This window comes from Lathyrus oleraceus, chromosome 3, assembly GCF_024323335.1.
Source record: "Lathyrus oleraceus cultivar Zhongwan6 chromosome 3, CAAS_Psat_ZW6_1.0, whole genome shotgun sequence".
Lineage (NCBI taxonomy): Eukaryota > Viridiplantae > Streptophyta > Magnoliopsida > Fabales > Fabaceae > Lathyrus > Lathyrus oleraceus.
This window is the reverse complement of record NC_066581.1, coordinates 259778142-259792863: the sequence shown is the minus strand read 5'-3', so window position 1 is coordinate 259792863 and position 14722 is coordinate 259778142. Positions and strand designations below refer to the sequence as shown.

At 42.0% G+C, this 14722-nt stretch overlaps 1 protein-coding gene across 1 annotated transcript in view; it reads left to right on the top strand.

Annotated features, from left to right (window-relative positions):
• The first annotated feature begins 2642 nt into the window (after positions 1 to 2642).
• Positions 2643 to 14722, top strand: part of LOC127130732 (uncharacterized) — a 41914-nt gene continuing 29834 nt past the window's right edge. Inside the window, exons 1-4 of the mRNA XM_051059700.1 lie at positions 2643 to 3085; positions 3598 to 3668; positions 3740 to 4000; positions 4087 to 4420. Of these exons, the coding sequence (XP_050915657.1) occupies positions 2668 to 3085; positions 3598 to 3668; positions 3740 to 4000; positions 4087 to 4420 (1084 nt within the window). The 5' untranslated portion in view covers positions 2643 to 2667. The remainder of the gene's footprint in view (positions 3086 to 3597; positions 3669 to 3739; positions 4001 to 4086; positions 4421 to 14722) is intronic.

Here is a 14722-nt window from a genome sequence, read left to right as displayed (position 1 = left end):
ATACTATCGATCTATCGTACTGCATCTTCGATTGACAATTTTATTTCTTTGCGGTACTGTTTGAAAGAAGGTTCTGATAATGCGTAACCTGCATTGACAACCTTCTTTCGCAACGTCTTGTTCGCTGTGAATTTTGGCGAACAACCTCTGGTTTACCAAAACTTGTAGAATTGGGTCACTTGCAGGATCAACCACACAAATCCTAGGACATGTGCAAAATCTAGATGGTCTTGAAGATGTCTAAAATCACTTCCATATCTTTCATTTCTGTTCTCTAAGTGTTTTACGTCGAAATATGTTGATTACAATGTTAAGTGGATGTAAATTTAACAAGATAAAGTAAATGGCGGAAAATAACTGACGAAATGTAAAGTGTCGAAAAGGATAAAGTGCAGAAAGATAAATGACTGGAAAACATAAAAGAGATTTGTAAAGAACTTTGAACTTTATAAAATAAACTTTGAAGGAATTGGTGTTTGTTTACACATACATTTTCCAAATATGACTCTTTTCTCTCACACGGGTACTTTGAGTGTTTTCAGGAATTTTGTATAAGTAATTCTTCACACCCTTTTTTAGATAATAACTACCCTATATATACACAAATAACATAACTGTTATTAACGACTAAATCCTAAAACTATGACACATGGCTCTCCTCCTTTCGCCAGATGCTTCCACGCGTCTTCTGCCAAACGTCACAACCTTTTAAATTCAAATTTACTTTTAAGTCGAAATGACGTTTTCCTTCAGGATTTTTGTCGAATTATCAACATACTGCAATGTTCTCCCTACCTGTCAAAAGTGCTTTTCCTAGGTGCAAACATCTTTGTCGAAATGACGAAACTTCCATTTTGTCGAAGTGTCGAACCATACTTATTAATCAAATCGTTTCAACCCATGTCATCATTTGTCGAAAAAATCATTTCTTACACCAAATCTCATGGCGTCGAAAACGCACGTATACAAATTGCCCCCCAGCAAAGACGTTTCGACCGTTGTTCTGGAGAAACAGTCATTTGTTGTCAATCAGTGTTTTGATGCCATGTCATTTAATCTTCATTAAATGCAAGTCTGATAATCTCAATTCCCAATGCAGGTTCATCATTACACTTTCTCCACAATGTCACGTCTAGCCCACGTTCACAATCTACTTCCATCATTTCCTCACATCATGGTTTCTTTTCAACTTCCACCTCTTTATCATTTCCATCAGAAATGGCCACGTGTCCCACTAACACCATTACATCTAAAACGTTTCAACATCTTCTTCCTATAAATACCCATAAACCTTTTCTTTAAACCCTTTTACGTTTCAGATTTCCTTTTTTCATACCCATTTCTCAAGCTTTTCACATTTTCTGAGAAATCTTCTTCAGTTTTTTTCCAGCAATGGCGCCTCAAAAACCCTTAAGCAGTAAACACTCCAAGAAGAAACAAGACTCATCTTTTCCTCCTGTGCATGATTTAAAAGGGCCAATGACCATTGGAAATCAACAGTATGTTCCGGAACCTCCAAATGAAAAGGAAAAAGACTGCATCTATAAATCTCAGGTACTAATCCCTGTTCTTATTTCTGGAAATTATCACGCTATGTTAGGTCCCCTTCCAAATCCAGAGATTAAACCAGAGCGTTTAAGAGAATTTTTTCCATCTTACTTTCACACAAAACCCATAGGCGCTGGAAGAAAACCTCAGCCTAAAGAGAAAGTTGTAGAACAAAAAGATTCATCGAGTCCGACGGATATTGGAGAGTTGGACTTAACCTATTTGAATTTTCCCAGGATATTTAGAACCTGCCCATGGTCGAAAGATCCTTCTGACTACGTATCTTGGTTAGATAAAATCGAAAAAGTTAAAGGGCCTTTTTGGAAAGAAGTAGGCATTTTCGACCTTATCCAGTTGTCGAGAGTAGGACCCAATATCTGCCCAAACATGCTTTTGGCTTCTCTCTACTTTTGGGATAGTACTTACAACACCTTTCACCTTCCTTGTGGGATGGTTACGCCTACCCTTTTCGACGCAGCAGCCATTGTTGGTCTTCACCCCAATGGTATAGATTTCGACCCTACTGTCTTAAGTGAAGATACCATTGCTTTCGAGACTAGCCTTGCACCCTACTCCTTATTCATGTCCTATTACCATGATAAGAGTACCACTGAAGTTTTAGATGTCGAACATATAGCCTTTTTGACACTATGGCTGTCCAAATATGTGTTCTGTTCTCGCTCTCTTCAAGTTGCCAAGAGATTTATCACCATAGCCAATCAGCTTCATGCAGGCACGAAACTATGTTTGAGCGAAATGATTCTGGCGAATCTCTATGAATCTCTGAGCGAGAGCGTACATTTCTTAAAGAACACCAAATCCCAAGGGAAAATCAACTTATCAGGACCTTTTTGGCTCTTGCAACTATGGCTCAATGCCACCTTTGAAGCTAGTCTTCCTGTAGCACCAGAAATAGATGAAGAAGAAGTAAACAATAGGACTGTCGAATGGCCAAGATTAGTGCTACTAAGGCCAACTGATGAAGGAATCAGCCTTCGACAAGCTTTTAAAAGCTATGTTATGATGTTTGCTAAAAGTCATCAATTTACTTCGACCATGGCACCTTTTGCTGATAGAAAAATCGGACCTAAGTGGTTTACCCAACAACTGCCCTTGGAGATGCAGAAGGACGAAAACACATTTCTGAATGTTTGGGAATCGTTCTTGACCCCTAGGCTCCTTTTTTCTTATCGTAACACCACTAAAAACCAAATTGCTTTGATAGTTTATCAACCCAACCTTGTTTCTAGACAATTTGGTCTAATCCAAATCAAACCTCAACCTATATTCCCCAAAAAGGGGTCCATCATCTTTTATAACTCCCTTCACACTGAAGACGAAGGCAAAGAGCTGTCGAAGAAACTAGCTGATGCTTCTCTCGACATTCGACCAGTTATTTTTCGACCATCATTCTTATGCACTCCTGAGTTTGATGAATGGTGGAAGGATTATTATTCCAACAAATTTTTTGACGTAGCTGCTTTTGCTACACATTTGACAAATGCTTTCGCTTTTGTGCAGGATCGGACCAAAAAAGGTATTCCACGACATATTAAGGAAATACAGAAATTTCAAAAATATTTTGAAACTGCGTATAGACCTGATGATCTTAGTCGAACCATATGCGAAGCAGCGGCCGAATTAAAACGTAAATTGACAGAGAAGTTTAAAAAACTGTCATTGCCTTCCAATCTTTCACCAGAGGCGCGCTATGACCTGGCTTTCAATTGTCATCCACCAAAGTTTCCTCCTTTGCCAACTGCTGACTTTGGGGTGGCGTTTGGTTTTCCACTTCCAGACTGGTTCCTTTGTGGGGATTTTATGAAAATTCTTCGTCAAAAGTATCAAAAACCTGCTGAGCGTGTGGTTCCGACTAAGTATCATCTGGGCGAATATCCAGGACACCTTCATATTGGAATAGAACACGTTCGCGTGGAAGATACCATTCTTGAAGGTGTTCACAGAAAAATATGATTTTTCTTTCTGTTATTCTAACTGTCTTATCATGTATCTCTTATATTTGTTTCTGAATTTTCTTTCTTTCCTTAGCCGTGAAGATCCCTGCTAAGAAAGCTGTTGTCGAAGCGTCGCCCAGTACTGCTAAGAAGCCTTCGACAAAGGTACAACACTTTTTTTCTTATTATTTTCCTTCCATTATTCAAAACTAACTGGCTTTGGCCTGTATGACTAGGTAAGTCGAAAACCCTCAACAATCCAAAAGAAGAAGAGTGAAGAGGAGAGAAAAGAGGATAAAGTCCCTAGTGAAGAGTCTGGTGATGAATCTCCAGAGTTAATCCCTCCCCCTCAGAAGAAAAAGAAACTCACGAAGGTCTCTTCCCAAAGGTCCATTGTTAACCCAATCAGGAAGGATTCTGCCAGTACTTCTCCTGCCAAGCCTCAGTCGAGAGATATGGGGAGTGGGAAATCCGGTTTTAATACTGAAATTCGTGAGGTAAAATTTTATTTTTTTTTTTATTTCGACAGCATATGTTTACCTTTCCTACATCTTTTCTTCTAAATCTTAGAATTTATTTTTAGGAACAAGTGGCTGTCGAAAAAACGCCTGAGAAAATTTTAGAGGAAACAGCCCCAGAGGAAGATGTCCCCACAAGTGACCATGATATGCAAACCGTAGAAGAATTCGACACTACAGTGGGTGACGCCTCTGAAGATGAATCTCCTCCTCATCCAGGATTGCATGTTGCACCTCAGGGTGATGATATTGAAATGGAGGTTGTAGTCGAAGATGATCCTGAAGATGGAGCTGCCAGAGATGGGGACAACCAGTCGAAACGAACAGAGGTTGAGCGTATTTCGACGCGAAACGCTCCACCTGCTTCTGACCGGGCCCAAGGGAGTGGCAAATCAACTGGTTCGACCAGTTTCTCTCGCGAGGAGCTTGAAAATCTCAAAGTGCAAAGACCTTTGGAGTATCTGAAAGCCATGCTTAGCACCCGTTTTAATTTTCAGGATTCTTCGCAGAGTAGTTCGACCACTTCTGGGGCAACTTCTGAAGCACCATCACTTGGCAGCCTCCTGACCAAGATCAAAACGAAAATCCTTGATGTCGATTTGTTTAAAGTCTTGGAAGAGAATTCCCTTGCTCAAATTGGTCTTAAGAAAATCTTGAAGCAAGTGAATGTTTTGGAAACTTCTGCTGAGATTGGAAGTTTCGTGATGGAGTTGATGACTCTCATTGACTTGGCCACTGCAGATCTCCATCGTCAAAGGGATCTTACCGCTCAAATCTCCTCCAAGTCTGAAACTCAAACTGCTGAATGGGATGCCGTTTCGACTTCGACTGACAAAGTTTCAAAATTGCAAAAGCTCTCTGAAACGTATGTTGAAGAAGTTGCTGCTTGCAATGACAATATTCAAAAATGGAAAACACAGATAGCAGCACTTCAAGAAAAGATCTCTCAAGAGGAGAAACGTAAGGCATCCATTCAGCAACCCAAGCAGAGCGAGATTGACGAAGAATTGAGGGTGGGTATTCGACATGCAGAGAAAGCCCATCAACTTAGTCAGGAGATTGAGACTCTCTCTACTCACAAAAGTCTTTGTGATCATCGACTCCAACTCCAGAGGCAGAAGTTCGCCACTTTGAAGGAAACTTTTGCCAATTTTAATTTTTAGTCGAATTTATTTAGCAACTCTCAGCCCTTTGAGGCTTTCTTTGTAATAACTTTTGAATGCCATTTTTATTTGGCCCATCTTATCACAATTATGTTTTGCACTTATTCTGTTACTACTTTTACTTCCTGCAATATAGGCTTATATTTTTTCAAATACTTGCCATTTATTCTTAGGATTCTCTTATCCTTCTCTATTTCTTCTATTTCATACGCGCCGTTTGAAAATGTTCTTAAGACCTGGAAAGGTCCCTCCTATTTAGGAGACCACTTTCCCATTAATTTATCCTTTCGATCCATAGGAAGGATTACTTTCCACACAAGATCACCTATTAAGAAGGTCTTGAATCTTACTTTCTTGTTGTAAAATCTTTCGACTCTCTCCTTTTGTCTTCTTATTAGGTCTAGCGCGCGCAGCCTTTCTTCGTCTAAATCAACTAGTTCGTCCATCATCATACTCCAATATGTATCTGATGGGATTTCATGATGCCTTTGCACTCTGACTGACTGCAGATATATTTCGACTGGCAAAACTGCATCGTGTCCGTAAGTCAACTTGAATGGAGTCGAATTCATTGCCTCTTTGGGGGACGTTCGACAAGCCCACAAGGCTTGATCCAAAGTCTTATGCCAATTTCTAGGCTTTTTCCCCACATGCTTCTTAATCAAGTTTATCACTACCTTGTTGGCTGCTTCAACTTGCCCATTTGCTTGAGCGTAGTAAGGTGTCGAAGTAAGGAGCTTAAAACCTGTTTCTTGTGCAAACTTCTGCATGTTTTTACCGGTGAACACAGATCCTTGATCTGTTGTTATTGTCTCAGGTATCCCAAATCTGTAGATTATGTATTTTTGGATAAAGTCTATGACTGCTTCTTGATCCACATTCGTCAATGGTATGGCTTCGGTCCATTTTGTGAAATAGTCTATCCCAACCAAAATGTACCTTTGCCCTTTTGAGGAAGCTGGTCGAATCTCCCCGATCAAGTCCAACGCCCATCCTCTGAATGGCCAAGGTTTTATAATTGAGTGCAACTCACTTGCAGGGACATGAGGTATGCCTGCATGTACTTGACATTCCTGACAACCTTTTGCGAATTCGACACAATCTTTCAGCATTGTTGGCCAATACATTCCTTGTCGAAATAAAAGCCACTTCATTTTGTGACCTGCTTGGTGCGCGCCACACGCTCCACTGTGTACATTCGACAAGGCTATGTAGGCTTCGTCCTCACTCAGGCATTTCAACAAAACTCCTTCTGCAGTCTTTTTGAACAATTCATTTCCCAAAAGTACGTAACTCAAAGCTCTGTATTTTACCTTTCTTTCCGCTTTCTGATTTGGGTCTTGTAGATAATCCTTGACAGGCTTTCTCCAGTCTGTTATTCCTGAATCATCTATGTTGAATATCTCGAAGTTTTCTTCGTCACCGTATCCTAATCTTATTGACTCTAGATCTGATGGGGACAACTTGGTGGACACGACTCTTCCTCTGACTTCAATGGCTTCTTCTAACTTTTCCTTCGACACTTTGTATCCGGACGCTAGTTGAGCAAGATCATTCGCTTCTTGATTCTTCAACCTGGGAATGTGCCTGAAGACGACGTTGTCGAATGCTTTGAGAAGTCTATTGGCTATTACAAAGTACATGATTAAATTTTCTTTCACGCACTTATACTCTTTCGTCAACTGCTTTATTACCAGTTCGGAATCACCCATTATTTCGACTCTCGTTGCCCCCAATTTCAACAAGATTTCAAGTCCAGCGATCAAAGCTTCGTATTCTGCTTCATTATTTGAACACAGACTTTCAACTTTGTACTTGAATTTTGTTGGAATTTTTTCAGGAGAAATAATCAACATCCCAACGCCCGTTCCGTTTTTATGACTGGAACCGTCGAAGTACAGTTTCCAAGGCTCCAGTTCGACGTATTCCACGTCTTCGTTTATAGAGTGGTCCGCTATGAAATCAGCGACCACTTGTCCTTTCACTGCTTTTAAAGGCAGATATTTCAAGGAGTATTCTGTTAAAGCTAAAGCCCACTTTCCAATTCGACTATGTAAAATAGATTTAGATAACATATACTTTATTACGTCGAAATGGGAAGAAATATATACATCGACAGGTTTTATATAATGCTTTAGTTTGATACAAGAGAAATATACACACAGGCATAACTTTTCTATAATGCTATATCTAGTTTCGGCATCGTTCAGGACTCTACTGAGATAATAAATGGCCCTTTCGACGCCATTCTCATCTTCTTGACACAACATACTTCCTAATGTTTTGTCTGATGCCGAAATGTACAATCTCATATTTCTTTTTCTGCAAGGAGACATCAGGATTGGGGGATTAGCCAGGTACTCCTTGATTTTGTCGAAAGCCGCTTGCTGTTCTTGCCCCCATGCGAAGTCTTCTTTCTTTAGTCGAAGTAGAGGAGAGAAAGCTTGTGTCTTCCCACTGAGGTTGGAGATGAATCTTCTGAGAAAGTTGATTTTCCCTAGCAGAGACTGCAACCCCTTTTTGGTTGATGGCGCTTTCGCTTCCATTATGGCCTTGGCTTTATTTTCGTTTATTTCTATCCCCTTCTTATGGACCACAAAGCCTAAGAAATCACCCGCCTGCACACCAAAAGCACATTTAAGTGGGTTCATTTTCAAACCAAACTTCCTCATCCTTTCAAAGGATTGTCGAAGATGATCTATATGATTTTTTCCTGAAACAGACTTAATCACAATGTCGTCAATATACACTTGCATGAAAGTTTCGATGAAATCATGAAAGATGGAATTCATGGCACGTTGGTAAGTCGCTCCAGCGTTCTTTAAACCAAAAGGCATTACTACCCATTCGTACGTTCCTATGGCTCCAGGACAACGGAAAGCCGTTTTAGGAACGTCTTCTTCAGCGATAAAAATTTGGTTATAGCCAGAGTATCCGTCTAGCATACTTAAGTACTCATGGCCGGCTGCAGAATCTATGAGCATTTCTGCCACTGGCATAGGATATTCATCCTTTGGGGTAGCCGAGTTTAAGTCTCGAAAATCAATACATACCCTAAGTTTGCCATTTTTCTTAATTACTGGAACAATATTTGCAATCCATTCGACATACCTGGTTGTGCGGATGAACTTGCATCTTAGAAGTCTTTCGACCTCTTCTTTTATTTTCGACAGGATTTCTGGTGCGAAGCGTCTCGGAGTCTGCTTTACTGGCTTCTTCCCTTCCATTATTGGCAACTGCATTTCGACCAGACTTCTGTCAAGACCAGGCATTTCGTCATAATCCCATGCGAAGCAATCTTTGAATTCTTTCAGCAACTGGACTATTTCGACCTTGAACTGGGGGTCCATTTTTGCGCTTATGTACGTTGGTCTATGTTCTGCCCCCGCTCCTATGTTTATCTCTTCTAAAGGATCCTGCGCCACCATCTTCTCGTTAGTTGACACTGGATCTTTTTCGAACCCCAGAGGTTCGTCGTCGTAAATGGCGTCAAGCTTTTGGTGTTGCCATCCGCCCATTTGGTTGGTGACATGATCTTCCGCAACGTCTTCTTGAGGACATTGTTTGTTGGAGTTCTCTTGGTTGGCTTCGACAGCCATATTTTTTACCTCAGCCTCAAGGGCCTCTTTTAGTTTGTTTTCGGCCATGTAAGCCGTAATCTTTTCGATCGCTGATTGTTCACTCGTCATCGTCAAATTCACTACCCCATCCCGTCGGCGCTATATGAGTGGTTCCCCATATGTAAGTTTCGCCAATCACTTCTTTATCCCACTGGAAACCATGCGTTGGATGTAGGTACATGGAGCAATAGGCATTGTCTGTCGTCTTCAAGTCGAATTCTGCCGGGCTGCAGGGAGGTATATGAGCCAGGTTTTTGTCGAAGCTTTGGCTGTTGACAGTGTTTACCTCGGTCATGAAGTAGCTTTGGTCAGCCTCGATGTTTTCGACGATTCCATCTGGCCTCCATATGGCTATCCGCTGGTGCATTGAAGAGGGTACAGCTCCTACGCCGTGAATCCATTCCCTACCAAGCAGCAGGTTGTAGTTGGCTTTCGAAGCGATGACTATGAACATTGTAGGTCTTGTTATGGTTCCTACAGTTAAGTTCACTTGGATGACTCCCATAGTTGTCCCTATCTTCCCTTCGTAATTCGACAGCACCATGTTGTGAGGCTTCGCGTCCGAATCGTCTTTTCCAATCTTCTTCAGCATGTAGTGGGGCATCAAATTCACTGCCGCTCCCCCGTCCACCAGTATCTTATTCACGCCGACATTTTCCACCTTTCCTTTTATAAACAGAGGTTTCAAATGCGCTTTCATGGAGTCGTCTGGTCTTTCGAAAAAAGCGTTCTGCTCTTCGACGCATCCGTTGTTCATCACATAGTAGCAGACGGGCTTGTGTGCCATTGTTTCTTCCTCCATTTCGTCTCCTTCATCCTTAATTTCCATGACTCTATCATAGTCTCTAGGGAGAACAGAGACCACGTTGCAAATCACGTTGAAGGATGCCTCTGAGTCAGAGTTAAAACTGTCGGTTACTTCATCATCTTCCTGCATCTTCTCTTTCGACGCCACCGATTCGACAACTCTGCTAGGATTGATCTGGAGGGGAGTCTCTTTCCTGCTCCTTGTCTGACGATTGTTGCTAGATTCTGCTTCGTTTGGACCATTCATGTTCTTTTTCGCCATCTCTATTTCTGCCCTCTTCCGCCTTTGGAACCTCCTCCATTGGGACCTGGACATGGGATTTTTGCCTTTGTAATTCTCTGACGGGTATGGTCTTGGCTTGTGTTTTTCCATTTCCTTCTTGCCCTCCATCGACGCGCCTCTCTGAACCTCGAACTTTCCCCATTTCTTCTGCCCCTGGGCGTCCCTAATGGGTTGAACCCATTTGTCGTCCGTTGCTTTGTCAGATGGTTTATAGGTGTTCTGGCGTCTCTCTCCGTGCCTCCACTGGTGGTGATCACTTCTCCTTGGGTCATATCTCACTGTTCCCCAATTCTCTTTCCTTTTGGTCTTATCCACCGCTTCCAGGTTGGTTGTTGCCTTCCTGTCGAAGACTGCGCTGCAGCGTGGGCACAACATCACTTCGATTTTCATCCTTTGGCACCTCTTGATGAATTCCATTAAGTTTTCCTCCTCTCTAGGGTACGCCAGCCTTTGGTACTCTTTCTGACGACGCTCTTCGCCCTCTTCGACCTGGTCCTTCTGAGATATTTCTACCATATTTACCCCAACATTTTGTTCGTCGGCGATGCTTAATTCGTTCATCTTCATGATGAGCCTCTCTTCTTCGCCTTCGACGCCTTTTGGTGTCTGGTCGAACTCTTTCTTTGGGCAACAGCACCAAGATATGGTCCTGGGACCATGTTTGCAACAGCATTTGTTCCAATTCCTTCTGGGGTCTTCCATTGTCCTACGCAGAATCCCACTGATCATGGGCTTCGAAGGACCGTTAGCGGCTTCCGCTTTGATTTTTGTGACCTCTTCACTGAAAGGCCCCATGGTGTTGACGCAGTTGGCGATATCACCTTTCTTTGCTTTGTTAGAATCAAGGCCTTCAGCAGCCTTGTTTTCAATCGCTGGGTCTTCAGTAACCCTCCCCTTCGTATTAGGGGCATGCTCAATTGCGTCGACTGTCTCCTCATTGTTTTCTGAAGAGGCATCTCCCCAACCGCTTGGTTGGATTGTGTTGATGTCGATCTGAGAGCTTGCCGGCGCGTTGTACTTCACAAGAAAATCATATTTCCCACTTGGCTGTCCCAAGCGGTCCCAATTCTCCTCTTGTCGAAACTCCACATTCTCGACAGCATTGTCACCGTCCTTCTTGTCGAAACCTTCAGTAGTTTCTATTCTTTTCTGGCTTGCGAGATCATCAGTAATCTCGACCATGTTGACATTTGCGTCGAAGCTTCCAGGGGCTTTCACCATTTCCAAATTGCCATCAGGAGCAACTTCAGCCTCCACCATGTTTACGACGGATGGTTCAGCGTAGTGGGCTTCGACTGCTTGCATAGGATTCGAGTCGATCTTCATCTGTTGTTTTGGTTTGTCACCAAACTTCAGCCTTCCATCCCGGATAGCATTTTGAACGAGATCCCTGAAAAGGAAACAACGAGACGTCTTATGGCCCAGAAAATTATGGTATTTACAAAAACCTCTCTTTTTCTGTTGTTCCATAGGCGGTTCTTTAGCGCCTGGTGGTTTTATTAATTGACCATCTTTAACCAACAGATCGAAGATTTCGTCACATTTGGTAATGTCGAACGTATAAGTCCTTTTGGGGAACTTATCGTTGGTTTCGACTGGGTTTCCGTTCGACGGAGTTAGTACTTTGCACGAATAAGGTGGCCCTTGTTTTAGTTCTGCTAGGTCGATTTCTTGTTCGTCGGAGCTACTTGGTTCGTGTTCGTCGAACTCATCATCTTGGCGAACCCCTACGTAGGCTACCCTCTCTTTTTTTATTCTTATTTGCCCTGAATTTTTCGTCCCTTAACCTTTCGACCTGTCTCACTCTATCCGCTAATTGTGCCATATCCCTCAGATACTGGGTATCTAGTTTCTTCCTTATAGAATAGTCTAGTCCCCCTGCGGCCATTTCGACCAACTCATGTTCTGGCACTGGGGTGAAACATCTAGCCTTTAGCAATCTGAACCTATTTAAATAATCATCTATTGGTTCGGAGTGTTTTCTCTTGACACTGGCTAATTCTTTCAGACTTATTTTTGTTTGTCCCATGTAGAATTGTTCATGGAACAGCCTTTCTAATTGGGTCCACGTGTATACTGAGTTTGCAGGCAAAGATGTAAACCAAGTAAACGCGTTTTTTGTTAAGGAACTAGGGAAATATTTTATTTTCAAATTTTCGTTACGGGCTATCTCCCCTGCCTCGATCAGGTAACGTGCCACATGTTCTATAGTGGACTCACTAGTGTCCCCTGAGAACTTTGTGAACTTAGGGACTTTCCACCTTGGTGGCAATTCTTCTTGCAGAATATATTCTGATAGTGGGGATGCGTAACTAGGCCTTTGTAAACCCATGTTCATCCCATTTTGTGCCATTATCGTTTCGACCATGGCTGCCAAATTATTTTCGACAGGCGGATTATTATACCGCATCCGTTGTTGCAATACAACATCCGCGTCCTGGCCTCTCTGGATTACTATCCTTCTAGGCTCTTGTGGAATGGGGATTTCGACACGAGGCTGTTCGACTACATCCTCTCGGTTTCTGACGTTCGTTTGAGGATTGTCTAACGGTATCTGGTTTATCGTAGGTTCTTCTTGGACCGCTACCGCTGGGTTATGAACCACTTGTTCTCTGTGTCGAGTTTGAGGGACTCCAAAGAAATCAGCAATGCGCGTCATTTGCGCTGCCAACGCTTGGTTTGTTTGAGTGGTGTTCTGTATCAGTGGATTAAACACCGCTCCCATTTGTTGCGTCAACATTTGGACCATATCATGATTACTCTCGTCCATCTGTTGTCTAATCACTTGCGCCGAATTATTTGTTATCGGCGGCACGTAAAGTGGTTGTTGATTCAGTCTACTCACGTTTCCACCATATCCTGACCCTTGTAAGGGTGAAGACACGTTGGCCATCGAGTCTGAATATATTAACGGGGAGTTATGTAAATTTGCCATCACCGAAGTTGGCATTCCGAAGGGTTGTTCCCTACCAGGCGGAGGCATGGTGAAATTCGTTACAAAAGGCCTAGAAGTGTTTCCCACAGGGGGGGGGTGTCCCAATGGGCATTTGTTGTGCCCTGAAGGACGAACTAGGCGCGTTTTGTGACATCGAAACCGCTGGTATCGACCCCGCTGACGAAGGTACAGCCTCTGACACAGGGACCGATCCTATATTGCCTTCTGTTGAAGGGACAGGGTTAGATACTGGGATGGATTCGTTAGGATTATTTGGCTGGTTCGCCATTTTCCTTACTCTTGTTCTTTTAGGTATTTCTACTTCGGATACGGCTAATTTACCGCTTCTCAGTCTCATACAAATGAAGGACAGATTTTGACTAGCGATTATCTAACTTTCTAAATTTTTGCACAGTCCCACTGGGCGTGCCAATTTGTTCGCTGTGAATTTTGGCGAACAACCTCTGGTTTACCAAAACTTGTAGAATTGGGTCACTTGCAGGATCAACCACACAAATCCTAGGACATGTGCAAAATCTAGATGGTCTTGAAGATGTCTAAAATCACTTTCATATCTTTCATTTCTGTTCTCTAAGTGTTTTACGTCGAAATATGTTGATTACAATGTTAAGTGGATGTAAATTTAACAAGATAAAGTAAATGGCGGAAAATAACTGACGAAATGTAAAGTGTCGAAAAGGATAAAGTGCAGAAAGATAAATGACTGGAAAACATAAAAGAGATTTGTAAAGAACTTTGAACTTTATAAAATAAACTTTGAAGGAATTGGTGTTTGTTTACACATACATTTTCCAAATATGACTCTTTTCTCTCACACGGGTACTTTGAGTGTTTTCAGGAATTTTGTATAAGTAATTCTTCACACCCTTTTTTAGATAATAACTACCCTATATATACACAAATAACATAACTGTTATTAACGACTAAATCCTAAAACTATGACACATGGCTCTCCTCCTTTCGCCAGATGCTTCCACGCGTCTTCTGCCAAATGTCACAACCTTTTAAATTCAAATTTACTTTTAAGTCGAAATGACGTTTTCCTTCAGGATTTTTGTCGAATTATCAACATACTGCAATGTTCTCCCTACCTGTCAAAAGTGCTTTTCCTAGGTGCAAACATCTTTGTCGAAATGACGAAACTTCCATTTTGTCGAAGTGTCGAACCATACTTATTAATCAAATCGTTTCAACCCATGTCATCATTTGTCGAAAAAATCATTTCTTACACCAAGTCTCATGGCGTCGAAAACGCACGTATACACGTCTTATCTTTGATTTCCCGCATGAAATTCTAAGCAATATTTCTAATACATAACACATGCGTCGAAGGAGGATTTTGCCAACCATTATCAATGTTATTATATGCACTGATGATTGAAGGGTGTCTGTCGGAGATCAAACATAAGTTAGGATGAGGTGCAACGTGCAATCGAAGATTTCTTAGGAAAAAACTCCATCCCTCAGCAGTCTCCCCTTCAACTAGGGCAAAAGTGATTGGAAAAATGTTGTTGTTCCCATCTTGTTTCACTGCCATCAGTAGCGTTCCTTTGTATTTCTCGTACAACCATGTACCATCAATTTGTATAATTGGTTTACAGAAAGAAAAACCTATGATGCATGGTTGATACGCCCAGAAGAGACAGTAAAATATTCCATTTCCAACCGCACACGTCCCGTCTGGTGTATACGCGGGCAATGTTTCCAACTTGACAATAGTCCCGGGAGCATATTATTTTAGAGCCAACATGTATTTTGGAAGTTGTTTGTAAGACTCCTCCCAATTGCCATACACTTTTTCAACAGCCTTTGTCCTAGCTATCCATGCCTTCCTATATGATGGAGTGTACTCGTACTCTGCACTAATATGCA